General features: G+C 41.9%; 2 protein-coding genes across 5 annotated transcripts; both read left to right on the top strand.

The window, feature by feature from the left end:
- The first annotated feature begins 8 nt into the window (after positions 1–8).
- On the top strand, positions 9–27,342 carry LOC115049080 (tissue-type plasminogen activator-like). 4 transcript variants are annotated; one of them, XR_003841105.1, is made up of 16 exons: positions 9–134; positions 5,117–5,220; positions 5,729–5,852; positions 6,030–6,164; positions 6,956–7,066; positions 7,890–8,064; positions 8,186–8,277; positions 8,370–8,544; positions 8,647–8,732; positions 8,850–8,915; positions 9,013–9,217; positions 9,313–9,449; positions 9,634–9,774; positions 9,904–10,052; positions 10,156–10,886; positions 27,005–27,342. XR_003841105.1 is itself a non-coding variant. In XM_029511049.1 (15 exons), the coding sequence occupies exons 2-15, from the start codon at positions 5,158–5,160 to the stop codon at positions 10,321–10,323; spliced, it is 1,746 nt and encodes a 581-aa protein (XP_029366909.1). In that variant the 5' UTR covers positions 9–134; positions 5,117–5,157; the 3' UTR covers positions 10,324–11,446. The 4 variants fall into 4 exon arrangements, 3 of the variants coding, with proteins under 3 accessions (XP_029366909.1, XP_029366906.1, XP_029366907.1); XM_029511049.1 differs by lacking the exon at positions 27,005–27,342 and having other exon boundaries at positions 5,729–5,771; positions 10,156–11,446; XM_029511046.1 differs by lacking the exon at positions 27,005–27,342 and having other exon boundaries at positions 10,156–11,446.
- LOC115049082 (tissue-type plasminogen activator-like) lies at positions 19,332–27,012 on the top strand. The gene is made up of 14 exons (XM_029511050.1): positions 19,332–19,426; positions 21,417–21,520; positions 21,984–22,026; positions 22,302–22,436; positions 23,228–23,338; positions 24,151–24,325; positions 24,461–24,552; positions 24,645–24,819; positions 24,922–25,007; positions 25,179–25,383; positions 25,479–25,615; positions 25,763–25,903; positions 26,022–26,170; positions 26,274–27,012. The coding sequence occupies exons 2-14, from the start codon at positions 21,458–21,460 to the stop codon at positions 26,439–26,441; spliced, it is 1,680 nt and encodes a 559-aa protein (XP_029366910.1). The 5' UTR covers positions 19,332–19,426; positions 21,417–21,457; the 3' UTR covers positions 26,442–27,012.
- Positions 27,343–27,990: the final 648 nt, after the last annotated feature.

Raw genomic sequence — 27,990 nt, 5'->3', positions numbered from 1 at the left:
CTCCGCACCGGCTCGACCGGAGCACTGCGATAAAAGCCAGGAGAGAAGAGAGAGCCAACTCAGTCGGAGGCTGTGGTCCAAAGGAGGCTGAGGAGAACACTGACAAGTTTCCACTTCACAAGACTTCACATCTGGTAAGAACAGTTTCCTCTTCTGTTTTTAGCAGGATGCTCTACATGCAGCCTGCAGCGTGATCCTTCCTCCTGATGGAGAAAGCCTATTTTTCTCTTCCATTGTGTCGTTAGAGCATCATCTCAGTCTGAAGTCATGCAGTTTAGATTAGGACACTGCAAGGTTGTCATTTACTTTGGGATCGTCAGCAGACCCCCTCAAAGCATACGCGGATTTTTTTTTTCTTTTTTCAATTTTTAAAGAGAAACGCGTATGAAACTTTCTGTACAACAGGTTTACTGTTGTAGACTATATACTAAATATTGAAATATTGCCCAGCCACAGCAACAATAGTTCAAGTTTAGTTTTTTTTTAATGCAAATGTGATTGGATACTGATATGCAGTTATTGTGATATAGTCCTCTTTTTTATGCTCATCAGCATCATATATTTAAACTTTTGTGCATATAAAATAACAAAAATACAAGAAGGAGCAAAGACAAAAGTGCTACCAACTTATTAAACTTTCACTAAAGACACAGCCCCCTGTTTAATCTCATAGCTACCATATGTGCAAAATTTTAGTACTCCCAACATGTGCCTGTTAATTAGTCATTTTTCTTATCGCGGTTATTTGACATGTCATTTGAGATATCTGTGCAAAACAATATCACAATGTCCTCTGGCTGCTTCCTTAAATGTAAGAACATGGTGATATTGTTCTGCTGTGATGTGTGTGATTACCAGCACAGATGCATATGATGTGTGTGTGTGTGTGTGTGTGTGTATACAGTACACCGCTGCACTAATCCAGCCAAGCTCTGCACAGGATCACTGCCATGAAGGTTCTTATCAAGCTAATGAGCTGGAGTTGTGTCTGATGTGTGTCTTGGGGAGTTCTCCTCCCCAGCATCAGTCAGCGCTTTGTCTCCATCACACTGATATCCAGTACAGTTGTATGCTGACACAAATTCGCCTCAGTGTCCATTATCTGCATTCCCTGCAGCGTGGTCAGATGGGTTTGAGCCTCTTGCTGATGTGTGTGACTCACAGGATCAGAAGTTTGGGTCTTAAAGCTGTTCGTGAAAAGAATCCAGACGAACTCCCTCTTTTCACATCTTATTTCTTCTGACCGATCATCTAATGGTCTCAGTTGTGGTTGTAAATCCTCTCAATGCCTCCATCTGTGCCTCCCCTTCCATTTGTGTATGTGCAGTGGTGGAAGTATGACTCAGGGCGACTCACCCTCTTTCTGCTGAACTTAGGGATTCAATTACATATCCATCTTTGCCCTCTTTGCATCTCCCTTCTCTCTTTGTCTTTCCATCCTTTCATCCCCTTCCATGTAGTTGTATCAGCTCCATTGTTTCCTTGGTTTATACTCATTTATAATGTCAACACCCGCTTCTATTGGCTTCGTGGATGTTTCTTTCTGATAAGGACAAAGCTTCATATTGTCCACAGAAGGAGGCTGGAAGGTAACAATGCACTCTCTGTTGTGCAGGACTTTACAGAGTCAGATCACAGCTGGCTAATTGAAGCCTGAGTGAAAATCCCCAAGTAAAGAATGTATAATCACTCTCCCATCAGACCCCCGGCAGCTAACTTAATAACATGACTTCATATGTCATAGCACGTCATCAGGAAGCATGCCTTAATGAAGCAACACCAAACAAAAGCTATTGTTCAAGCCAATGTAAACGGCTGAATGCAGGTTTAGGCACCCCAGCAGGTGAAACCAGTTCCAAACATGTAATGATATTCAGATTTCCTTCTGGAAACGGACTCCACAAGCATGCTGTGGCAAGTGAGTGCTAAAGCTCTCCCCAATCCAATCCCACAAATGCATATGAAACGTTTTCTAGGTTTTAAAGTTAATTGGACTGTGAAAGAGCTGCTGTGGTGCTGAAAATGTTATTTCCTCTGTAAGTCCCTTCTCTGGGTTCCTGTGTGAGCAGTCCACCCACTCAGGTTCTCTGTCTGCTGTTCAATCTGTCATTTGCACAGCAGGTAGATGAATTTAAATAACAGAGATGTGATAGAGGGCACAGTAAACAATCCTTTTTAAATCCACACACAGACTGAACTATATTCTACACGCGTAGTCAAACCGTTCCCACCGTTTTAGTCTTGTCATTGGAAGAGAAAAATGTGTCAACTCGGACCGCTGCAACCTCAACATGCCATCATCATTGCACATCCTCGCCAATGGTCTGGTGAACTCACCGCACTAAGAGTCAAAGACTGTGGTCAGCACTTAAAAGCAATTCCTAGATGAACACTGAGGCTGCATAGAAGTAGGAAATTGATAAGCTTTGGAGGGAAACTATTTGCTCATTTCTGCACAAAAAATCTTGCATGAGAGCGGGTGTTTGTTTATGTGTGCCAGCCTTATTATCTTGGATGGATCTAAAGCAGATGCCATAAACCTGAGCATCTTAAAACTGTTTAAACGAAGCTGCTGCTGACTCAGAGTCTGGCCACCGCTACTCCAAAGATGTTTTCATTTCTTCCATTCATATTTGACCTACTAGGGGAATCACACTCTCCTCAGGCTGCAGATGTGGCTGTGCATGTTTCAACTAATAACACATTGGGTGTAACTGACAAATACCTTAACCCCATCAGTGCCAACAGAACATCTGTGTTCTGTTCCTTTTTAAGAGAGGCCTGCTTATGGACAGATATTTGTATCTTACAGTCAGTCATTTCACTACTTCTGGCCCACAAGAGCAACAGGAGCCATCATTGCTGGCTGTAGCCCTTCCTGACTTGGTGTTGTGGTGATAAAAGTTCAGTTGTATTTGTACGTTTGGTTGATATTGTGTGATGGCTGTAAAGCAACAGCTTTTGTCAGTTGCATCCAATATCTGTGATTAATTGGATCACAAAGTCTGCTACTCCAGTTTGGCAGTAGAATATGGCGTGAACGATGAATTGCCCTCAGGATAAATTAATTATTTATCTATCTATTGATATGCATTTAGTAGCAGAAGATGCTGGTGAACCTACATTTACATCAAAGAGAAGCCATATGCATATTTTCTGTGTTGCATCTATAATAAATGATGTAAAACAGATGAAAAAAAAAAAACTGCTTAAAATCAGGCCTGTTGCATTGTGGGATTCTTAAAGGGGCGACAACGATGGAACCCTTACATGGCCTCTGTGGCAGATACTACAAACTTAAAAAGGGTGGGCTAAACATATGTTCATGTCTGATGTGTGCATGCTGCTGTGTGTTTGTGTGCGTGCCTGCTGATATGTACTGGCAGGAAGCACGTGTTTAAAGCTGACAGAGTTTGAGAGAAAAGTGACTGACCGGAGTTGAACAGCCCCACAAAGGAAACAAAAAGGAAACTGGTGTTTTTTTTCTGTCACCCTGCCAGTGAGGCTCAGTTGGAGGGAAAAGTGCAGGAGAACAATATTTACTTGTTTGAAACGAGGGTAGCTTTCAAGGGACCCATCTTCTTAATGGCGAGTGTGTGAAAGCCTGTGTGAGCCAGTGCTTTAGAGGTGAAATCCTGAGAGCCTAACAGTCTTTGTTCCAATGAACAATGAGTGGAATGAACACTAAATCTTTGTGTAGGTGTTTGATTAGTGCACTGAGCACTTTGTGCATGTGTACGCATGTGTGTGTGTGTGTGTGTGTGAGTGTGTGAGTGTGTGGATTTTGTGAGCTAAAACTGGCAACTCCACACAACATACCTTACTGATATATGAAAACACAGAGCTGTTTTTTATTAGATCAGCCAACCACAAAGCGTGAGTCAGTGGGCACAGCCAATAGAAAGGCACCAAAGAATAGAAGTATGTGTGCAGGCATGTATGCAGCAGAGTATTCTGGGTATGTATGGCTCTTTGCACGCGTTCATCTGTAGAAGTTCCTTAAAGTTCTTTTTAAAGCAGCAGAGGTTTTGTTTGTTGAGGTCATTTTTACATTTCCAGACCAGATCGTGTGCCGTCTTCTCTTTCCCATTTCCCCCTCTGCCCCACCCCTCCTCCATCTTTTGTGACTCATGTTTACTTACACTTGACTGAAGAGCACCAATTGCTCTCCTCTATGCATCCTTTTTTTCATGATGTGGCTCCTTCAAAAAACAGAAGAGGAACAAGTGTGGAACCTACATTTTTCTCTCAAAGTTTCAAGGGAAATACCACTTTAGATACTTTTTCTTGCCCCAGACTTTCTTTCTGTTTCCTCCCCCTTCCTCCTCGAATCCTGAGTCTGGCCTCCACCAGCTGCTGCCTTTATCTGCAGGAGAAGGAATGCAGCCAATATGGTGCAGAAACTTTCAGCTGTGCACGCTACCTTTCATCACAGGGTTGTACAGATTGTGTTATCAGATGTTGTGTTCAGTGTCAAGTGTATGCCACAAAGATAAACTGCTTCCTGTTTATGTCCAGGAGGAAATAAATAGATTAATTATGAAAGCTGCATCGGTTTATTTCAGTCGTGTGAATGCAAACAATATGAATGCTCACAGGAGGAATGTGTCATCAATGGTATATACACAAACCACTTCAGTCTCCCGTCAGACTTCCTTCAGAATGTTATAACTTCCTTTCAGTAAAACCTGTGGGATTAGAAATGACCTCCAGTTTCTCATTGGTACCCCACCTTGCCCACCCTTTCCTTTACCCCGAACGCCACTCTCAGAGACAGCTGAAGGAACCGAGGAAGGAAGCAGAGCAGAGAGACAGCACCGCTGGGAGACCAGTGTTTATCATTTTCCTGCAATTGTTAGCTCAGTATTGATGACAAATTCATGAATAAATATTTTCACAGAAACTCAATGATGTAATGTCCAAATCTGTCAGTCACCTCTCTGGATGCAGCTCCCAATGTTTTCAGTTCAGTTCAAAACTTCATTTTATCATTTTCATGTTTTTTTTAAGAGATTGCAGGACTATCAGTGATCGTGATCTTACTGTATGATATCATACTTTTACTTTAACAGTGTTTACATTATGTACTAAACTTGAACTCATATTGTTCTTCCAGCAGATTGAGCACCACTTGAGTTGAAGATAACTTGAGCAGCCATGACCAGATCGCTTGGACTATTAACTCTCCTTTCTGCTCTCTGCTGCAGCCTGGCGGATAATGTAAGTGCTGCATCTTTGTCTTTGGGACCGTGGACCATGAGCAGCTTCAGCCTAAAAACTGCAAATGTTTCATACTTAACAAGGGCTCAACTGATTGAATTTCAAGTCTTATGGTTTATGACAGTTGCATGGGATTTTGCTCATTAATTCGTTTCCTTGGTTGTGCTTGACCAAAACGTCACCGTCTAAGTCTGAAGAGACGGCGGTTTAATAGCAAAATTTCAAATGAAAAACATCTGTTTGATTTCAAGGCTTTTTTTGTCCATAAAGTCACTTCTGTTCTGCAGTGGACTTTCAAATCTTTGGTTTTGGAGCACAGCGGATTCAATCAAACTTAATGGCAGCTAGATTTTGTGCAGTTTATATGTGCAGAGTCTCTGCAAGTTTATTTTCATAGTACCCTGAAGAAATGAAATGAAATCACCACCTGCCTCAGCTGGAAAGCAGCACCATGCAACCAGTTCCCATCCACTGCCGCTCTGTGTTTAACTCACATTTTCTGTTGCAGGTGGAGCTGCACCGCATTAAGAGAGGGACTCGTTTTTACAGAGGTGAGCCTGACAGGCAGCCAGCTAGACGGAAGCTTTTGATTGTTCATGTCCAGAAGTCTTCGCCTTCCTTTGACACCTTCTGTGAGCTCCGATGCACTTTTTCTTTTCTAGTAGCACCATCAGCACCCTTCTCATCCTCATGTTCTTTTAATTTTCTGTAGTCATTCACCTGTTTGTGTTTGAGTACCTGCCTTTTCCCCTTTATGTGTAAGACGAAAGAAGAATTCACGATTTCTCTTTGTGTGTGTGTTTCCTCAGTCCATTGTGTAGATACTGAGACATCAGCAGTGCGTAATTATGGGGACACATGGCTGCGGTGGAGGGGACAACGTGTGGAGTATTGCCGTTGTGCATTGAGAGGACGAGAGTTTTGTCATACTGTGCCTGTCATCAGTGAGTGTGATATGAATGCACAGACACACAAACACAAAGACTGGCTGGCTTACTTGACCTACATCCCTGTCAGTCTCTTTTTGAACAGATTGTGATGTTGCTCTTTAAGTCATCCATCAACCTGCTTGCCTGTCCTTCCTGACATCTTTCATTAAGGCTTCATTTTACCTCTAACCTGCTGTGATGACCTCAGTTGATTATTTTTCACTGCCTTTCTGCTTCAAGTCTCTGCTATTACAATGCATCCAAATGAGGTGCTCTCGGCTTTCTGTGTCTTTTGAGTGGGCGTAGTTTAGTCTGAAATACTCATGCCAGACCAGCCCTCAGGCGCACTTTCACCCCGTTGACAAATTGCATGAGGCATGATTTCAACTCCCTTGGATAAATTACAGCCACATTTTCGGTCTGCAACGTCTGTGAGCTCATCTCATACCGCTGAGAGCGAGTGGGGTGCCGTTATCCTCCATGCCAGTCTGTAGGAAAAGTTAAAATAATAAATAGCAAACCGGACTGCTGATGGCACAAATCCAGCTCTGCTCTGGGAAGAAACCCTTGGCAATGGCATGACATTTTTAAAGTGAAGCCATGATGACGTCTCCAGTAAAAAGAGAGTCAGCAAGCTGACCTTACTGCTTCCCACAACTCCCCATTTTTATGACACACAAAATCAAAACGACGAGTCTAACTCTCTGTCTATGTGAGGGTTATAGCAAATCAATCATATTCAGATTATTTAAACTATTTGTAAGAGCTTGATGATGTATAGCTGACTCTCTGTCTGCCCTTTACAGATTGCTACGTGTCTCAGTGTTATAATGGAGGAACTTGTAAAGAGGCCGTGTACACTTCAGACTACATTTGCCAGTGTCCCAAAGGCTTCAGTGGGACTCGGTGTGAGATCAGTAAGTATGCAACACATTTTTTATTTTTTCCGTAATTATGATGCCATCAATTCATCTGACAATCTTATTTGCAATACATGAAAGTATTTTTCAATCCATTGGAAGCATTTCTTTCTGCAAAATTTGAAGACATTTTAGAATTAAGTATACATTTTTGAAACAATTTCCCAGTCTGCAGTGTGACATCTGATTTCATCTGAACAGCAGCCCACTTTTAATGTAAAGACACCATAAAGGCAGCCATGTCCGTAACAGGAAGTGCAAATCTAATGAAAGTGTCCCATAAACTCGTTAGTGAGTCTTGATAAGATTTCAGTCTGACTGTGTGACTGAAATGTGTCATGGGTTTGTGGTTTGGAGAGAACATAAAAGGATTATAAACAATGGAAAGGCATTCCGGGCCATGAATGTTTGTGTTTCTGTGGTGACACATTGTGGCTTTTGGACGCCCCACCTTCTTACTCGGATAATTATGTGACCACTAGTGTTCGCAGCCAAGCAATTTCTGCTGAAGAAGTACAAAGTTATATTGTCCAGACTCAATAAATCAAATTACGAAGCTTATGCTGGACTTGTGTTTTATACCGCTGATTGGAAAACAATATAAATGCCTTCAGGATACAAATTGTGAGTCCAACGTCTTGGATAAAAAAACAACTGTTTTATAATTTGTCCAAATCTTTTGACTGGCTTAAGTTTTTCCAATGCCAATTTATGTTTTATTGTGTCCAAATAAACGAAGTGTGAGTTATTAGAGTGACTTCTGCCTCATCTATAAATAAGTGTGACTTTATTCAATTTTACTTTGTCCCTTTTCCAACAGACAACAAGGAGAAGTGTATTATGGGGCAGGGTGAGGGTTACCGCGGGACATGGAGTATCACCCAATCTGGAGCAGAGTGCATCAACTGGAACTCCACATCTCTGAGAGGAAAAAAGTTCACGGCTCGCAAAGTGGACGCCAGCAGTCTTGGACTGGGCAATCACAACTTCTGCAGGTACATTCCCACATTACGTGATGATTTGCCTAATTTAGCAAAACTTGATTGCCGTTTCATTAATTTATCCCAACGATAAAGACATTTCCTCACAGTCTTTGCTTTTCCTTGTGTCCATCAGGAACCCTGACAATGACAATGCTCCTTGGTGCTACATCTACAGAGGCACTCAGATCACCTGGGAGTTCTGTTCTTTGACAAAATGTCCCAAAGGTACAGACTTTACAAGAAGCAGATCAAGAAATACAACAGATGAAATACTCCCTTGGTTTAATACTTGTTTGCTTTGGTGTGTTTTGGAGCAGATAAGTACCAGCAATGTGTTGAAGGCTCTGGTGAGTCCTACAGAGGCACAAAATCTGTCACTAAGAGCGGCTCTCGCTGTCTTCCGTGGGACTCTCCTGCCATCAGGCGTAAGATAAACAATGCTTGGGGACCAAACGCGCTGAAGTTCGGGCTCGGCAGCCACAACTTCTGCAGGTAGAACTGCCAACATGTGAAGTGATACAGCTGACACATGAAAGTTTCTCTTTGCATGAAAGATCAGAATGAGTCTTTTCATTGCATTTCTTTATCCAACAGGAATCCAGACGGTGATGCTGGTCCATGGTGTCACACCTACAAGAACATGCAGCTGACCTGGGAGTTGTGTGACATTCCTAAATGTGGTGAGTTCCCTTTTTTTTTTCATGAGTTTATTTTACATAAGAGAGAATGTCAATGTGAATGTCAGTGCAACAAAAAGCTAACAGGCTGTTCTTACTTGTTGCCTCTTTTTTTTTTAGCGAGACACCCTCCTCTCATCACCACTCCTGGTCAACGTGCCCCCACCACTAACAACAACAACAGAGGTAGGACGTCCTAACATTCAACAAAAAAAATCCCAGAAAGGTCGTCTCCTCTCAGTGTGGTTGGTGTTCATTTCCTTTTAACCTGCTGTCTCTGTAGGAACATGTGGCGAACGTGCAGACAACTCAGTGAACCGCCCGTCTTTCCGTATATATGGGGGCAGGTTCAGCGACATCACTGACCAGCCCTGGCAGGCAGCCATCAATGTTTACCAGGCCCGTAGGAGAATGCACTTTCACCGATGTGGAGGAGTCCTCATTGACTCCTGTTGGGTTCTGTCTGCTGCACACTGCTTTGAGCTAACGTAGGAAAAAGCCACATCCTTCACTGGTGCACAAAATATTATAGACCCAGTTTAAAAGTTTGCCACACAGACACTTTCCCCTCTTATCTTTGTAGTGATAAAGCAGAAAAATTGCAAGTAATTTTGGGAAGAACGTTTCGGAAAGAGAATTCCAGCAGTGAGCAGATTTTCCAGGTTGAGAAATACTGGATCCACGAGAAGTTTGACAATGAAACATTTGACAATGACATTGGTGAGTGGACATTTCAAAAGCCAATAATCATAAAACAATTTTTTTTGTTTTTATTATTCTTTTGCCTATAATTTCTCATTGACTCTTGTTGGTTGGTGATAATTTGTTTCAGGCATTAAGTACTAATTAAAACTTTAATTCATACTTCAGTCGACCTCTCACCTTCTGCCTTTTCTGCACGCAGCTATCTTGAAGCTGAAGACAGACATCGGTATCTGTGCCGTGAACTCTCCCGAGGTTTTTCCGGTGTGTCTCCCGGATCCTCAGCTGGTGCTGCCCAGCTGGACTGAGTGTGAGATCTCGGGCTACGGAAGAGACAAAGAATGTAAGTAATGTTTATTTCTGTGTGCTGACCAGCAGAGGGCTGTGTTACCAAGCTTTTCCTCAACCACTGAATTCACTCGTGTCGTGTGTATATGATACCCTGAAGTATTCATCTAAACACTGTCCACAGTTACTGCAGAGTACTCAGAGCGTGTGAAGAGAGGCTTTGTTCGCCTGTGGCCTAATGAGCGCTGTGTCTCGGATGTGCTGTCTGGACGTTTAGTTACTGAAAACATGCTGTGTGCAGGTGACACCCGTGGCCTTGACGACGCCTGCAAGGTGAGAATGGCTTATCCTCACGCCACGTTTTCTTTAGATTAGTGCTGATAACATGGCTAACATTTTCCCTTCTCTCCACTTTCTTATTGAACGCCACCCACAGGGAGACTCCGGTGGCCCACTGGTCTGCCAGAAAGAGGACAGGATGACCCTTATGGGTGTGATCAGCTGGGGTGATGGCTGTGGACAGAAGGATAAGCCTGGAGTCTACACCCGCGTCACCAATTACATTGACTGGATCAATGACAAAATAAAGGCAAATCCAATCTAAAGTAAGAGAGCCTGCAAAGAAGATGTCGTTGGTTAACTTTACCCATAAGCACAATGGGTGAAAGCAGATATGTTTATCAGTGAGAGGATAGAGAGATCCACAGAAGTCTCAGGACTGTTGAATATCTGTTGATCCATCCTCTATTGTTGAGGTTTTAATCCAGCAAGACCACTCAGAGACACACAGGAAAGACCTCAGTCATGAGTCTTCATGCACAATGTAGCTCCACGTTCACTACTTTCTGTTGCTCACTGTGCCAGATGTGAAAGTGTTTTTGAACAGAAGTACAGAATCTACTTTTTATGCTCCAGCTGGCATAATTCTTATCCTGCATGCAAAGTTTTCAAGTGTTTTCTCAATGCTGCCTCCACAAAAGTGGAGGTTCTGGCTTCATGCTGGTTCAGTGGTAGTCATAGCTGTAGACTTCAGGTCAGTAGCACTTCAGCCAGTCAACACTTCACAGTTTAGGGGACATTACATCACATTTATCTCCCCAAAGGGCATTTTTCCTGTTTAAGGGTTTGTGGTCCGACTGCTTCAGACTTCAAGCTTCTGGATACAAGGTGATGCTGGCTTAATTAGTCTTCAGGAAAACTATTTGTACATTTGCTGAGTTTGGGCCTCTGGGAGCTCCAGACCTTCATTCACACCATGAGACGTATCTGCTGGTTCAGATTTTGCAGTTTCTTCCCTTTTTGCTCCTGGCTCTCTTTTAGATGGGAAATAGACTGGGATTTCTTCTTTCTCTTTTAACCCCCACACCCCACACCCGATTTGCAGAGCACTTCTCTGGGTTGAGCCCAGTATGTACATAACACTTTATATAGTCTGATGATTGATTTTTATAATGTAGATAACTTTTGGGCTGATTTTTACATTCTACATTAATCTGGTTTTTGACTGCAAAGCTTAACAAACTTCTTGATATTCTGTGATAGACTATCATGGGAAACTGGATTTCAGATGCTTTGAGCTAAATTAATATTTATGTGTATTTTATAAAGCTTTGTAGAAACTTCACACTGTTGTGTAATGTATGTCATGTAGTGTAATAATTTATTGTCAAAGTCTTTACAACTGCATTCTCTTGTTAATACGTAATATTTGGAATAAATTTCGTAACACCTCATGCTTTTTGACCTTGTGGCTTTTTTCTGTCTTCACTCAATCGCTGATGAATTAGTTTCACCTTAGCAGTTTAAGGATTAGTTTATCAGCTTGCAAATGAGCTTAAGTTTCGTGAAGCACATTCCACTTTATTCCTTTACCTTTGGGGTAGATATTTTAATAATCTAAAAAAACAAACAAACACACAAAAAAAAACAAGTGGTAAGAGTTTAATAATTTTAGTCCTATGTCTACTTTTAAAAAGTCATCCTTACCAAGAACACATAAGTGAATGATAAACACAGTACACCAACATAACTGAAAAGTCTATCTCACTCATCTCTGTTGCTTGATGTCCTATTAATACATACTTGAGCAGACAATATGAGGGTCCTTTATAAATGAAATCTAGAGCTGGATAATCAGAAAAAAAGATGGAAATCAAGAAACTAAAAATTGAGACTGTTGGGAATGTTTTGTTAAGCATGATTGACATTTTATACTTATGACTTTTCCTTTTCCCAGGAAAGGCAGACTTTAATAAATAATAAAACACATCTTGTGTTTGGTGGAGTTTTTAATCGGGTGGAAAAACTGCTGCTGCATATGTAACATATTCCCTCATCTGAAAATCTGCAGCCTATCGTTCGGAGAATATAATCAGAAAACGCCAACGGATCGCTCCGGTCTGGAAAATCTCTCTCCCTCCGAAGAGCACCTCTAACGATTCGGGTCCTTAAATCCACCGGATTCTCCAGAAACGGTGAGCTCACGTTCAGGGAGGATGATCAGTGAGGTGAAGGGCCGGTGTGTCAGCCGATTCGCCCCCCCACGTTCCTGTTCCCCTTTACGCCGATTTACTGCTGAGTCTGCGTAGGTGCTAAGTTACCGTGCGTACTTAAAGAAGAAACGCAAATAGAAACACAGCTGGGTGATACACACCAGGTAATAATATGACCAAGATGTATGATGTAGAATGAGCCGATCGTTATGGAGAAATAATCCAGGTAGGATGAGGATTATACATCATGGCCATGTCTGTACGTGTTCCAGTTAAAAATATGGCCACGATGTAGAAGACAACGTTTTATGTCGGGCTTTAATACAAGCTAGGCTAATGAACGTTAGCATTAGAGCTGGCCATTTAGCTTACGTTACAAGCTAACGGCCCCGTTTCTTACCTTGTTCTACGTTTCTCGTCCAGAATTCACCGTCACCACCTTTTTAAAAATATTTTTATAGAAAATTTCTTCACCCTTTATTTTCTTATTCTCCTTTATTTTGCTTTCTGATCACCGGACTGATGCTGACCGGACATTTTCCTACCGAACTTCAGACACCAGAGAAAAGGCCGGCGTAGCAACAGTAACCAAGGGGGGCGGGGCATAGCGAAGGATCCCGGGCCAAACCATTTGTTGGCGGTGGGGGGTTACACTCGTATACTCATAACCAATTAACTCCGTAGACATGTTCAGGTACCTACACCGGGAATCGAACCGCGACATTTACATTACGTATACATATACTCATATACATATACGTCATCACGGTCAGGTGACGTAATGTGAAATGGTGAAATAGCGCAAACGTATGCGACAACTCGATCAGCGCTGTGGCGCAGTGGTAACGCTGCCGCCGCTAGGTTGGAGATGTATGTATGTATGTATGTTGTAATCTAACCCCGGGGTTAAGTGATGTAATGTTAATATGTAATGTAATGTATATGAATGTATATGTTGAAAATGTGTGATGTAAATGTCACGGTTCGATTCCCGGTGTAGGTACCTGAACATGTCTACGGAGTTAATTGGTTACGAGTATTGGACTGGGCTAATGCAGGTACGGCGACCCCACAGGACCTAGGCCGAACCAGACCAGACCGGTGACGGCACCCCTCCAGGAACGGACCAAGACTAGACCGGAGACAGGACGCGTCCACAGACTAGACCAGTAAAAGTGCAAATGAATCACCCATGATTTTTTTTTTATTATATAAGATATTTGAGTTACATAAGCTTCCCCTAAGCTACTACCTAATTGTAACCCCTCCCACCCCCAACAAATGGTTTGGCCCGGGATCCTTTGCTATGCCTCGCCCCCCTTGGTTACTGTTGCTACGCCGGCCTGTTCTCTGGTGTCTGAAGTTCGGTAGGAAAATGTCCGGTCAGCATCAGTCCGGTGATCAGAAAGGAAAATAAAGGGTGAAGAAATTTTCTATAAAAATATTTTTAAAAAGGTGGTGACGGTCAATTCTGGACGGAAACATAGAGCAAGGTAAGAAACGGGGTCGTTAGCCTGCAACGTAAGCTAACTGGCCAGCTCTAATGCTAACGTTCATTAGCCTAGCTTGTATTAAAGCCCGACATAAAACGTTGTCTTCTACATCGTGGCCATATTTTTAACTGGAACAGTACAGACATGGCCATGATGTATAATCCTCATCCTACCTGGATTTTTTCTCCATAACGATCGGCTCATTCTACATCATACATCTTGGTCGTATTATTACCTGGTGTGTATCACCCAGCTGTGTTTCTATTTGCGTTTCTTCTATAAGTACGCACGGTAACATAGCAGCTACGCACGACTCCCTCCAAGTTCCTGTTCCCCTTTACGCTGATTTACTACTGAACACGTGAACTGGAATAAGTACAGACATGAAATAAGAAATTTCAAATTTGCAATTATGTCTTTTAAAAATAATGACTGGCAGTACCGAATGAAATAACAGATGATCGAACCAACAGGGATAGCTTGTTTTCGCTTCAATCTCACGCAAGTTGTCAATCATTTTGTACCACTTCGCTTTCCGTAAAACCAGTTGTTCCAGGTTGGTCCTGTGGGCGGTGTGAGTTAACATGGCTTTTCGAGGGCATTGAACGGTGTTCAGCGATAGTTAATGCCATGGTGGCTTCAGCCTTTTTTGCAGAATCTATTTTTTTTTTACCATAAATGGCAGCTTGTTTTGTGTGGAAGTGTTATATGGCTTTGCCTTTTTAATGTGTTTTTGTGTTGTCTTTTTTTTTTTTTTTTAATTTAAGCAAATCGCAGTTTGCCATAGAAATCAGCCTTATAATACATACAGTATGCCTGTGTATCATCACCAATAAATGGCTTCAACCAGCCTTTGAACTCTGGGTTTGATTCCCACTTCTTGCTGTAATTTTGACTGTACGGTTTAGACTGTGACATATTCGCTTTCACAGAGGTGAATAAGTGACCGAGGCTGTGTGAGTGAAATGCACTGATTTTTTTTTTTTAGACAAAGAAAGTTTTACACTTACTTCCCACCCTGGTTCAACCGACGGGTTCAACACTAGCGGTGGCTTCACGCATGCGCGATTCATTTGCAGTCTGGATGCGGAGTGCACACGGAGGGACTGGGCCGCCTGTGAGTGCTGTGGGACGGGGGAGAGGCTCACGGCAGCACACGCTGCTCGTTGAGAAGAGTAGGTGATAGGTGCTTTAATGTTTAAAGTCTCCAATGACATCACAAAAAGTCAACAGATTTGTCGCTAGTCACTTTTTTGAAAATTAGTCACTAGAAGGGTCTGAAAACTCGCTAAATATAGCGACAGAGTCGCTAAGTTGGCAACACTGGTAGTGTGTTCTGGGATTACGTCTGCTGAAAAGGGGGGCATTCCAGCACCGACAGCCTTTGTCACAGCATGGCCACTGTTTGCTTTTGGCAAGACAGTTGTTCAAAGCCCTCCCGGCCCCCATGGATGGCGTGAAGGGAAAGAACCCAGAGGTGACGTCTGTTTATTGGTGGCGCTGATGGATGTGTGGTGCCACCTCCAACCTGTGGTCCCTTCTTCAGCACATTTACGGGTCTGACCATCTTATATAATCACATCCGATACGAGGGTGATGAAGTCTCAGAAATGAGTGGTCGCTTAAGGCACAGAGAGAGTCCATCTTTGAGAAAAGAAGAATATCACTTAAACTTGAGACTTTTCTGCTTTGTGGCTTTAAGAGTTTTCCCTCTAAACCAAGGGGCTTCTCCTTTACTTAGAAATTGGATTGGTCCTAACCAGTATTCTCTTACTCAAAAACAGAATATTAACTGACACATACTTGAAGTATCACAGACGCCACCTTTTAGTCGTCACACTGAGGGGCCTGGGATGGGTAACGTGGTACCCCTGTTTTCCCTCTGCATCGCCCCACTGTTGTATGTTTAAGTGTTTTTAGGACATGTGTACTGTAATTAGCAAGTCACCCTAATGAAGTCCTTTGGCTAGTGTGGAAGCAGCTGGTCCAACACAGAGGAATGATATTGAATACTTGAAAAAGTTGACTTTTTTGTGGAGGTGTTACTTGCACTGCTGTTGAGGATGTTACTTTTGTTATATTTCATGTGAACACTTAAGATGATTCAGTGTAACAGCTTGCGTTTTAGGCATCCTCTATGTGGAGAAATTTTCCCAGCATTCAGTCTGCTATCATGTTTTGTCACAGTTTAAAGAGTTGTGTACCTTATTTTGCCATCTTGTGACATTCCCGAAGCCTCCAGTTCCCGATCGCTCCCTCAGCTCCCAGGGCCCGCACCTGGTTGTTGCAGTTGGTCTTACACCCAAACATCAAATCACAAAGGTCAAATTGTAACAGTGGTTCTGATGGCTTTCATCAGCAAACTAAAATATACTGGCCTGAAATAAAACGAAAAAGTTATTTCACCACTCACACATATTAAAAACTACCACCACCCAGAAAGGATCTAAGACTTGTGTGAATCAAACCAGTTAATGGTCTGTCCAGGAAATGTTTCATGAAATTTTTGTCTCAGTTGGTCAGACTCAGCTTCACATCGACCTCCACCCAAATTTTCATTGGTCTAAATGTACTTCAGGTTCTGCATCTGCAGGTGTGCTCAGACTGTTATCACTTTAGTGTTCTATATACTGTAGGACTGTAAGTGATATACATCCTTTCTATCAGCTTTATTCATTCGTACTAATGCTGCAGGTACAAAACTCTGTATGTCTTTGTTTGTCCCTTAGGGGAGCACATTCATTCATCCATTAATGCATTGCATAATTTATTATTTTTTTAATGATACAAACAAATCTTGCTGACTTTTTGTGACTTCCTGTAAACCTGCAGAGATCCACCTACAGGCGGCATCCACAGCTTCAGACTCTGCTGCCTGTGCGTTTCCAGATTATTTCAGATTAACAGAAAACTCAGGTTTGGACACTAACATGTGTCTGTTGCTCAGGACTGAGTCAGTTTATCTCCATTCTGCAGCTGAAATCTTCTCAGCTCTGTTCAACTTTGTCTTTTTAAACATTGTCAACAAAGCGCACAAAAAGCCAGAAACCAACATGTCCTCAAAGCACAAACACTAACACTAACAAAACAGGGCCTGACTAACCTCTACTTCCACAAACAAGGCCTAACTAAATTATCTTTAAAAAAAAAAAAACAAAAAAAAAACAGGACCCACCAAAATGAGTACAAAGGTGGCACCAACCAATAAACCTAGTGTTTTAGACAACAGTGACTACATGTGCAAAAATGTATTGGGTACCCAACCTCAAACTCCCACCACATACCTGACAGAATTCAACACAGTTTGCTTAACAAATGCAGCAGGCAGCTCAAGCAGGTCCAGTGCAGGAAAGGAGAGTGAATCAGAGGGGCTGGCTCCTTTTCTTGATTGCCCTGAATCCTGATTGGCCAGCTCCAACCTGGAGGGCCCAATGAGCAGCCTGGCCAGCTCCTTACAGGTGAAGCTCATTCAGTTATCACCAGGAGGCGAGAGAGAGACAAACAAGAGGGAAAACAGAACACACAGGCACAGGCTTGGATCCTGCCTGGCATGTAACAACAGCGTAAAGCCATTTTACAGTGACGTCTGTGATTCACTGATATAGCTCAGTGGAAATGGAAGTATCAGGAACAATCTTCCAACTAAGACCGCCAACTTTTGCTTGAATTCCTTCTTTCATAACTTTTAGGGAGGGTTTAATTTGCAATTTTCTGTGTTTGAGAATTGCTGGAAACATTTATTGGGAACCCCCAAAACCCCCAGATGTTTACTCAGACATTTTAATGAGGAAAACATCTGTAATTCAAAGCTGGCCTTCAAAACGGTTTTCAATACACTTAAAAGACATTCTTACTCTAATTTTAAGAGCTGAACGTGTCTTTACTTGAGGATTTCATCTTCACTTCGCTGCTTTTTGGACCTAGTGGATGTTGTTATGGGAAGGATACACTTGAATTCAGAAAAAACTGTTCCTCATTTCATCATCTGTATTCCTTTGAACAAATATCTTAAGATCATGCAACAAAGCACTTTGTTTTGATTGGCAAATGCAGATCTGATGTTTGTGGGTGTAATGTTTCTTGTTTACGGCCCACTTGATCAGATAAGATGGAAGACCTTTCTTGTGTATATGAACAGAAAGAGAGCTCCACAGAAGTCAAGAGGAAATGTAACTCAATCAAAATCCCCTGTTGCCTTACTGAATTTATTTTTGCCATGTTAACCAAGATTAACCCTAGATACCCCCAGATTTAGGACTTTTTAATCACAAAACCTGCCATTGGTTACAATTGACCATGCTGTCGCTGGTGGCAACAATTACGTGTACCATTGTCTGCCATTGGGACACTTTTCTCTTGTTTGACTATTATCTGTAAATCACTTCTTAGGATTTTTTATTCGTTAAGTTTCCCTGCAAACTGCTGACCACGTTAACCATCGCTTTCGATGTTGGAGGTTAATGTAACTGATCCAACCTTTTTAACCTCTAATGATGCACTCATCATTTGATGGAATTATAAAAAACACTGATTATTTTAACTTGGCTGTGTTCATGGACCATATTAAGGTGGTTAGCCCTACTGACAGTCGTGTAGTCAGATCCGATAATCAGCAAATATCTAGTGGGTTTATCACCAAGTCAAAACAGACAAACAGTGCAAAGGCTCCTATAGAACTGATGGGACTAGTGTTAATATTATATTTTATTTAATGTACTGAGGTGGAGATGTAGTTATTTTGGCAACAGAAACCCATTTCCTTCATATTTTCCAGTAACTAGCTGCTTCAACTAACATTTGTCTTGTAATATTTGATAATTTTTTGCTCACTTGAGCACATTTTCAATAATTTACTCACTGTATCACATGTACTGTGCGCCTGTAATTTTCACCATTAAGTAGTGGGAGTGTGTTCTAACTTTACACAGATGGAAACAGAAATCTCAGACGCCAAGTTTACTGCCCCCGGCCACTACATCCTAAAATGCTGTTTTCAGCTATTAAATGTGGGGTTAAGTTAATTGACAGTAAAAACAACGAACATATATTATCCAACACAAGTAAGTCACAATTTCTTGGAGCCATTCTTGGGGCTAAGTGACTGATTTCCTGAGATGGGAATGGGTTTAATAAAGAGGAGAGTGGCTGTGACAAATGACTCCTGGTGCCAAATGGTTAACCACACAGATATAATGTTATCTGAAAATGTACACTTACAGCCCAAAACTGACATGAGTAGTGGGATAAAAAGAAGTTTAACAATAAGTTGAATGTGCCCTGGGGTAAGGAAGGGATTCTAACCCTGGTAACAGCAATAGTTTATCTACAAGTACAAGTAATAAGTCCATTCAGACTTGAAGGTAAATTTATGCTTTATCACACCAGTTGAATGAAGTCAATAGAAATAATTTAAAAACTCGATTTGGGTTTGGAAATCATCTTAAAATGCTAAAAATAATTCCTGGTTGAGGATATTAGATCGAATGAAATCGGTTCTCTTGGGGATGGTGCGTTTCGGAATTGCACCACCCAGCAGGGCTGCCTCATCATCGTCCTCATCCGGCCCGGGACAGCAGCAGACCCTCCCCCTCCGCACCTGCTCGACCGGAGAACTGCGATAAAAGCCAGGAGAGAAGAGAGAGCCAACTCAGTCGGAGGCTGTGGTCCAAAGGAGGCTGAGGAGAACACCGACAAGTTTCCACTTCACAAGACTTCACATCTGGTAAGAACAGTTTCCTCTTCTGTTTTTAGCAGGATGCTCTACATGCAGCCTGCAGCGTGATCCTTCCTCCTGATGGAGAAAGCCTATTTTTCTCTTCCATTGTGTCGTTAGAGCATCATCTATCAGACTTCAGTCTGAAGTCATGCAGTTTAGATTAGGACACTGCAAGGTTGTCATTTACTTTGGGATCGTCAGCAGACCCCCTCAAAGCATACCCAGATTTTTCTGTACAACAGTTTTACTTTTGTAGACTATATAATAAATATTGAAATATTGCCCAGCCACATCAACAGTAGTTATTGTGATACAGTCCTCTTTTTTATGCTCACCAGCATCATGTATTTAAACATTTGTGTATATAAATTAACAAAAATACAGGAAGCAGCAAAGACTGATGATAGTGCTGGATGGACTGTGGGAACACTGGCCAGATGATGACTCTAAATCCCTCAAGTATTAATAATTCAATGCCAGACTGAATCCGGACGAACTCCCTCTTTTCACATCTTATTTCTTCAGACCGATCATCTAATAGTCTCAGTTGTGGTTGTAAATCCTCTCAATGCCTCCATCTGTGTCCTCCCCTTCCATTTGTGTATGTGCAGTGGTGGAAGTATGACTCAGGGCGACTCACCCTCTTTCTGCTGAACTTAGGGATTCAATTACATATCCATCTTTGCCCTCTTTGCATCTCCCTTCTCTCTTTGTCTTTCCATCCTTTCATCCCCTTCCATGTAGTTGTATCAGCTCCATTGTTTCCTTGGTTTATACTCATTTATAATGTCAACACTCGTTTCTATTGGCTTCATGGATGTTTCTTTCTGATAAGGACAAAGCTTCATATTATCCACAGAAGGAGGCTGGAAGGTAACAATACACACTCTGTTGCACAGGACTTTACAGAGTCAGATCACAGCTGGCTAATTGAAGCCTGAGTGAAAATCCCCAAGTAAAGAATGTATAATCACTCTCCCATCAGACCCCCGGCAGCTAACTTAATAACATGACTTCATATGTCATAGCACGTCATCAGGAAGCATGCCTTAATGAAGCAACACCAAACAAAAGCTATCAACTGTTCAATCTGTCATTTGCACAGCAGATAGATGAAGATCAATATCAGAGAGTTTCAAGGGAAATACAAGTTTAGATACTTTTTCTTGCCCCAGACTTTCTTTCTGTTTCCTCCCCCTTCCTCCTCGAATCCTGAGTCTGGCCTCCACCAGCTGCTGCCTTTATCTGCAGGAGAAGGAATGCAGCCAATATGGTGCAGAAACTTTCAGCTGTGCACGCTACCTTTCATCACAGGGTTGTACAGATTGTGTTATCAGATGTTGTGTTCAGTGTCAAGTGTATGCCACAAAGATAAACTGCTTCCTGTTTATGTCCAGGAGGAAATAAATAGATTAATTATGAAAGCTGCATCGGTTTATTTCAGTCGTGTGAATGCAAACAATATGAATGCTCACAGGAGGAATGTGTCATCAATGGTATATACACAAACCACTTCAGTCTCCCGTCAGACTTCCTTCAGAATGTTATAACTTCCTTTCAGTAAAACCTGTGGGATTAGAAATGACCTCCAGTTTCTCATTGGTACCCCACCTTGCCCACCCTTTCCTTTACCCCGAACGCCACTCTCAGAGACAGCTGAAGGAACCGAGGAAGGAAGCAGAGCAGAGAGACAGCACCGCTGGGAGACCAGTGTTTATCATTTTCCTGCAATTGTTAGCTCAGTATTGATGACAAATTCATGAATAAATATTTTCACAGAAACTCAATGATGTAATGTCCAAATCTGTCAGTCACCTCTCTGGATGCAGCTCCCAATGTTTTCAGTTCAGTTCAAAACTTCATTTTATCATTTTCATGTTTTTTTTTAAGAGATTGAACGACTATCAGTGATCGTGATCTTACTGTATGATATCATACTTTTACTTTAACAGTGTTTACATTATGTACTAAACTTGAACTCATATTGTTCTTCCAGCAGATTGAGCACCACTTGAGTTGAAGATAACTTGAGCAGCCATGACCAGATCGCTTGGACTATTAACTCTCCTTTCTGCTCTCTGCTGCAGCCTGGCGGATAATGTAAGTGATGCATCTTTGTCTTTGGGACCGTGGACCATGAGCAGCTTCAGCCTAAAAACTGCAAATGTTTCATACTTAACAAGAGCTCAACTGATTGAATTTCAAGTCTTATGGTTTATGACAGTTGCATTGGATTTTGCTCATTAATTCGTTTCCTTGGTTGTGCTTGACCAAAACGTCACCGTCTAAGTCTGAAGAGACGGCGGTTTAATAGCAAAATTTCAAATGAAAAACATCTGTTTGATTTCAAGGCTTTTTTTGTTCATAAAGTCACTTCTGTTCTGCAGTGGACTTTCAAATCTTTGGTGTTGGAGCACAGCGGATTCAATCAGACTTAAGTTTATTTTCATAGTACCCTGAAGAAATGAAATGAAATCACCACCTGCCTCAGCTGGAAAGCAGCACCATGCAACCAGTTCCCATCCACTGCCGCTCTGTGTTTAACTCACATTTTCTGTTGCAGGTGGAGCTGCACCGCATTAAGAGAGGGACTCGTTTTTACAGAGGTGAGCCTGACAGGCAGCCAGTTAGACAGAAGCTTTTGATTGTTCATGTCCAGAAGTCTTCACCTTCCTTTGACACCTTCTGTGAGCTCCGTTGCACTTTTTCTTTTCTAGTAGCACCATCAGCACCCATCTCATCCTCATGTTCTTTTAATTTTCTGTAGTCATTCACCTGTTTGTGTTTGAGTACCTGCCTTTTCCCCTTTATGTGTAAGACCATCTTCTGTTTTGATTAATTTAAACTTGTGATTTCTCTTTGTGTGTGTGTGTTTCCTCAGTCCATTGTGTAGATACTGAGACATCAGCAGTGCGTAATTATGGGGACACATGGCTGCGGTGGAGGGGACAACGTGTTGAGTATTGCCGTTGTGAATTGAGAGGACGAGAGTTTTGTCATACTGTGCCTGTCATCAGTGAGTGTGATATGAATGCACAGACACACAAACACAAAGACTGGCTGGCTTACTTGACCTACATCCCTGTCAGTCTCTTTTTGAACAGATTGTGATGTTGCTCTTTAAGTCATCCATCAACCTGCTTGCCTGTCCTTCCTGACATCTTTCATTAAGGCTTCATTTTACCTCTAACCTGCTGTGATGACCTCAGTTGATTATTTTTCACTGCCTTTCTGCTTCAAGTCTCTGCTATTACAATGCATCCAAATGAGGTGCTCTCGGCTTTCTGTGTCTTTTGAGTGGGCGTAGTTTAGTCTGAAATACTCATGCCAGACCAGCCCTCAGGCGCACTTTCACCCCGTTGACAAATTGCATGAGGCATGATTTCAACTCCCTTGGATAAATTACAGCCACATTTTCGGTCTGCAACGTCTGTGAGCTCATCTCATACCGCTGAGAGCGAGTGGGGTGCCGTTATCCTCCATGCCAGTCTGTAGGAAAAGTTAAAATAATAAATAGCAAACTGGACTGCTGATGGCACAAATCCAGCTCTGCTCTGGGAAGAAACCCTTGGCAATGGCATGACATTTTTAAAGTGAAGCCATGATGACGTCTCCAGTAAAAAGAGAGTCAGCAAGCTGACCTTACTGCTTCCCACAACTCCCCATTTTTATGACACACAAAATCAAAACGACGAGTCTAACTCTCTGTCTATGTGAGGGTTATAGCAAATCAATCATATTCAGATTATTTAAACTATTTGTAAGAGCTTGATGATGTATAGCCGACTCTCTGTCTGCCCTTTACAGATTGCTACGTGTCTCAGTGTTATAATGGAGGAACTTGTAAAGAGGCTGTGAACACTTCAGACTACATTTGCCAGTGTCCCAAAGGCTTCAGTGGGACTCGGTGTGAGATCAGTAAGTATGCAACACATTTTTTATGTATTCTGTAATTATGATGCCATCAATTCATCTGACAATCCTATTTGCAATTCATGAAAATATTTTTCAATCCATTGGAAGCATTTGTTTCTGTAAAATTTGAAGAAATTTTAGAATTAGGTATAATTTTTCCCAGTTTGCAGTGTGACATCTGATTTCATCTGAACAGCAGCCCACTTTTAATGTAAAGACACAATAAAGGCAGACATGTCCGTAACAGGAAGTGCAAATCTAATGAAAGTGTCCCATAAACTCATTAGTGAGTCTTGATAAGATTTCAGTCTGACTGTGTGACTGAAATGTATCATGGGTTTGTGGTTTGGAGAGAAAATAAAATGATTATAAACAATGGAAAGGCATTCCGGGCCATGAATGTTTGTGTTTCTGTGGTGACACATTGTGGCTTTTGGACGCCCCACCTTCTTACTCGGATAATTATGTGACCACTAGTGTTCGCAGCCAAGCAATTTCTGCTGAAGAAGTACAAAGTTATATTGTCCAGACTCAATAAATCAAATTGCGAAGCTTATGCTGGACTTGTGTTTTATACCGCTGATTGGAAAACAATATAAATGCCTTCAGGATACAAATTGTGAGTCCAACGTCTTGTATAAAAAAACAACTGTTTTATAATTTGTCCAAATCTTTTGACTGGCTTAAGTTTTTCCAATGCCAATTTATGTTTTACTGTGTTAAAATAAACGAAGTGTGAGTTATTAGAGTGACTTCTGCCTCATCTATAAATAAGTGTGACTTTATTCAATTTTACTTTGTCCCTTTTCCAACAGACAACAAGGAGAAGTGTATTATGGGGCAGGGTGAGGGTTACCGCGGGACATGGAGTATCACCCAATCTGGAGCAGAGTGCATCAACTGGAACTCCACATCTCTGAGAGGAAAAAAGTTCACGGCTCGCAAAGTGGACGCCAGCAGTCTTGGACTGGGCAATCACAACTTCTGCAGGTAAATTCCCACATTACGTGGATTGGATTACGTGATGATTTGCCTAATTTAGCAAAACTTGACTGCCGTTTCATTAATTTATCCCAACGATAAAGACATTTCCTCACAGTCTTTGCTTTTCCTTGTGTCCATCAGGAACCCTGACAATGACAATGCTCCTTGGTGCTACATCTACAGAGGCACTCAGATCACCTCGGAGTTCTGTTCTTTGACAAAATGTCCCAAAGGTACAGACTTTACAAGAAGCAGATCAAGAAATACAACAGATGAAATACTCCCTTGGTTTAATACTTGTTTGCTTTGGTGTGTTTTGGAGCAGATAAGTACCAGCAATGTGTTGAAGGCTCTGGTGAGTCCTACAGAGGCACAAAATCTGTCACTAAGAGCGGCTCTCGCTGTCTTCCGTGGGACTCTCCTGCCATCAGGCGTAAGATAAACAATGCTTGGGGACCAAACGCGCTGAAGTTCGGGCTCGGCAGCCACAACTTCTGCAGGTAGAACTGCCAACATGTGAAGTGATACAGCTGACACATGAAAGTTTCTCCTTGCATGAAAGATCAGAATGAGTCTTTTCATTGCATTTCTTTATCCAACAGGAATCCAGACGGTGATGCTGGTCCATGGTGTCACACCTACAAGAACATGCAGCTGACCAGGGAGTTGTGTGACATTCCCAAATGTGGTGAGTTCCCTTTTTTTTCATGAGTTCATTTTGCATAAGAGAGAATGTCAATGTGAATGTCAACAACAACAGAGGTAGGACGTCCTAACATTCAACAAAAAAAATCCCAGAAAGGTCGTCTCCTCTCAGTGTGGTTGGTGTTCATTTCCTTTTAACCTGCTGTCTCTGTAGGAACATGTGGCGAACGTGCAGACAACTCAGTGAACCGCCCGTCTTTCAGTATATATGGGGGCAGGTTCAGCAACATCACTGACCAGCCCTGGCAGGCAGCCATCAATGTTTACCAGGCCCATGGGAGAATGCACTTTCACCGATGTGGAGGAGTCCTCATCGACTCCTGTTGGGTTCTGTCTGCTGCACACTGCTTTGAGCTAATGTAGGAAAAAGCCACATCCTTCACTGGTGCACAAAATACTATAGACCCAGTTTAAAAGTTTGCCACACAGACACTTTCCCCTCTTATCTTTGTAGTGATAAAGCAGAAAAATTGCAAGTAATTTTGGGAAGAACATTTCGGAAAGAGAATTCCAGCAGTGAGCAGATTTTCCAGGTTGAGAAATACTGGATCCACGAGAAGTTTGACAATGAAATATTAGACAATGACATTGGTGAGTGGACATTTCAAAAGCCAATAATCATAAAACATTTTTTTTGTTTTTATTATTGGTGATAAGTTGTTTCAGGCCTTAAGTACTAATTAAAACTTTAATTCATACTTCAGTCGACCTCTCACCTTCTGCCTTTTCTACATGCAGCTATCTTGAAGCTGAAGACAGACATCGGTATCTGTGCCGTGAACTCTCCCGAGGTTTTTCCGGTGTGTCTCCCGGATCCTCAGCTGGTGCTGCCCAGCTGGACTGAGTGTGAGATCTCAGGCTACGGAAGAGACAAAGAATGTAAGTAATGTTTATTTCTGTGTGCTGACCAGCAGAGGGCTGTGTTACCAAGCTTTTCCTCAACCGTGTCGTGTGTGTATATGATACCCTGAAGTATTCATCTAAACACTGTCCACAGTTACTGCAGAGTACTCAGAGCGTGTGAAGAGAGGCTTTGTTCGCCTGTGGCCTAATGAGCGCTGCGTCTCGGATGTGCTGTCTGGACGTTTAGTTACTGAAAACATGCTGTGTGCAGGTGACACCCGTGGCCTCGACGACGCCTGCAAGGTGAGAATGGCTTATCCTCACGCCACGTTTTCTTTAGATTAGTGCTGATAACATGGCTAACATTTTCCCTTCTCTCCACTTTCTTATTGAACGCCACCCACAGGGAGACTCCGGTGGCCCACTGGTCTGCCAGAAAGAGGACAGGATGACCCTTATGGGTGTGATCAGCTGGGGTGATGGCTGTGGACAGAAGGATAAGCCTGGAGTCTACACCCGCGTCACCAATTACATTGACTGGATCAATGACAAAATAAAGGCAAATCCAATCTAAAGTAAGAGAGGCTGCAAAGAAGATGTCGTTGGTTAACTTTACCCATAAGCACAATGGGTGAAAGCAGATATGTTTATCAGTGAGAGGATAGAGAGATCCACAGAAGTCTCAGGACTGTTGAATATCTGTTGATCCATCCTCTATTGTTGAGGTTTTAATCCAGCAAGACCACTCAGAGACACACAGGAAAGACCTCAGTCATGAGTCTTCATGCACAATGTAGCTCCACGTTCCCTACTTTCTGTTGCTCACTGTGCCAGATGTGAAAGTGTTTTTGAACAGAAGTACAGAATCTACTTTTTATGCTCCAGCTGGCATAATTCTTATCCTGCATGCAAAGTTTTCAAGTGTTTTCTCAATGCTGCCTCCACAAAAGTGGAGGTTCTGGCTTCATGCTGGTTCAGTGGTAGTCATAGCTGTAGACTTCAGGTCAGTAGCACTTCAGCCAGTCAACACTTCACAGTTTAGGGGACATTACATCACATTTATCTCCCCAAAGGGCATTTTTCCTGTTTAAGGGTTTGTGGTCCGACTGCTTCAGACTTCAAGCTTCTGGATACAAGGTGATGCTGGCTTAATTAATTAAAGACTAAAATTTTATATAGTCTGATGATTGATTTTTATAATGTAGATAACTTTTGGGCTGATTTTTACATTCTACATTAATCTGGTTTTTGACTGCAAAGCTTAACAAACTTCTTGATATTCTGTGATAGACTGTCATGGGAAACTGGATTTCAGATGCTTTGAGCTAAATTAATATTTATGTGTATTTTATAAAGCTTTGTAGAAACTTCACACTGTTGTGTAATGTATGTCATGTAGTGTAATAATTTATTGTCACAGTCTTTACAACTGCATTCTCTTGTTAACACGTAATATTTGGAATAAATTTCGTAACACCTCATGCTTTTTGACCTTGTGGCTTTTTTCTGTCTTCACTCAATCGCTGATGAATTAGTTTCACCTTAGCAGTTTAAGGATTAGTTTATCAGCTTGCAAATGAGCTTAAGTTTCGTGAAGCACATTCCTCCGTCCGATAAAACTCTCAGATGAAAACACGGCACTTGTTGGAAATGAAAATATGCCTGAGTTGATGCTTTTTATCACAACATTTTTGTTTCAACATTCACCCTCATCTCTCATACTGGACCACTGCTGGAGCTCCTCCAAATGTGTGAACTCTTAAAACAGCACCCATCCATCAGATAGACAGATTTCAGTTTTATTTGTCACATTAAATCAGATAGTGATTAATATTAAAACTCATCACAACATTTTCTTCTCCTGAGATCACAGCTTTGCAGGCGCTCGCTCACATCAAATTACAGGTTGATGAGTGCGAAACATCTGACCATCCAACAAAGTTTTTCTAGCTCACATCCCTTTTAAAATGATTTGAAGGCTTTGGTGTCACAAAAGTGACACTGCAATGAATCATTTTTGGACTAATTTAGAAAGATCATATTTCAACTGTACATACACTTTGTTTTGCTGTCGGACTGTAGTGAATAAATGTAGATTAGGTTCCCTCCACAGTCTTAAAACA

Source organism: Echeneis naucrates, chromosome 9 (assembly GCF_900963305.1).
Source record: "Echeneis naucrates chromosome 9, fEcheNa1.1, whole genome shotgun sequence".
NCBI classification, from domain to species: domain Eukaryota; kingdom Metazoa; phylum Chordata; class Actinopteri; order Carangiformes; family Echeneidae; genus Echeneis; species Echeneis naucrates.
Note: the sequence above shows the minus strand (reverse complement) of the source record. Positions and strands in the feature narration are given on the sequence as shown.

What these genes read in the sequence shown, in the direction of transcription:
- LOC115049082 (XM_029511050.1), top strand. Translation starts at nt 21,458, where the DNA reads ATGACCAGATCGCTTGGACTATTAACTCTCCTTTCTGCTCTCTGCTGC. An exon ending in CTACGGAAGAGACAAAGAAT is followed by an intron (nt 25,904 to 26,021) that starts GTAAGTAATGTT and finishes CACTGTCCACAG; the next exon opens with TTACTGCAGAGTACTCAGAG. An exon ending in GCCTCGACGACGCCTGCAAG is followed by an intron (nt 26,171 to 26,273) that starts GTGAGAATGGCT and finishes CGCCACCCACAG; the next exon opens with GGAGACTCCGGTGGCCCACT.
- LOC115049080 (XM_029511046.1), top strand. Translation starts at nt 5,158, where the DNA reads ATGACCAGATCGCTTGGACTATTAACTCTCCTTTCTGCTCTCTGCTGC. An exon ending in GCTGCAGCCTGGCGGATAAT is followed by an intron (nt 5,221 to 5,728) that starts GTAAGTGCTGCA and finishes TTTCTGTTGCAG; the next exon opens with GTGGAGCTGCACCGCATTAA. An exon ending in CACTAACAACAACAACAGAG is followed by an intron (nt 8,916 to 9,012) that starts GTAGGACGTCCT and finishes CTGTCTCTGTAG; the next exon opens with GAACATGTGGCGAACGTGCA.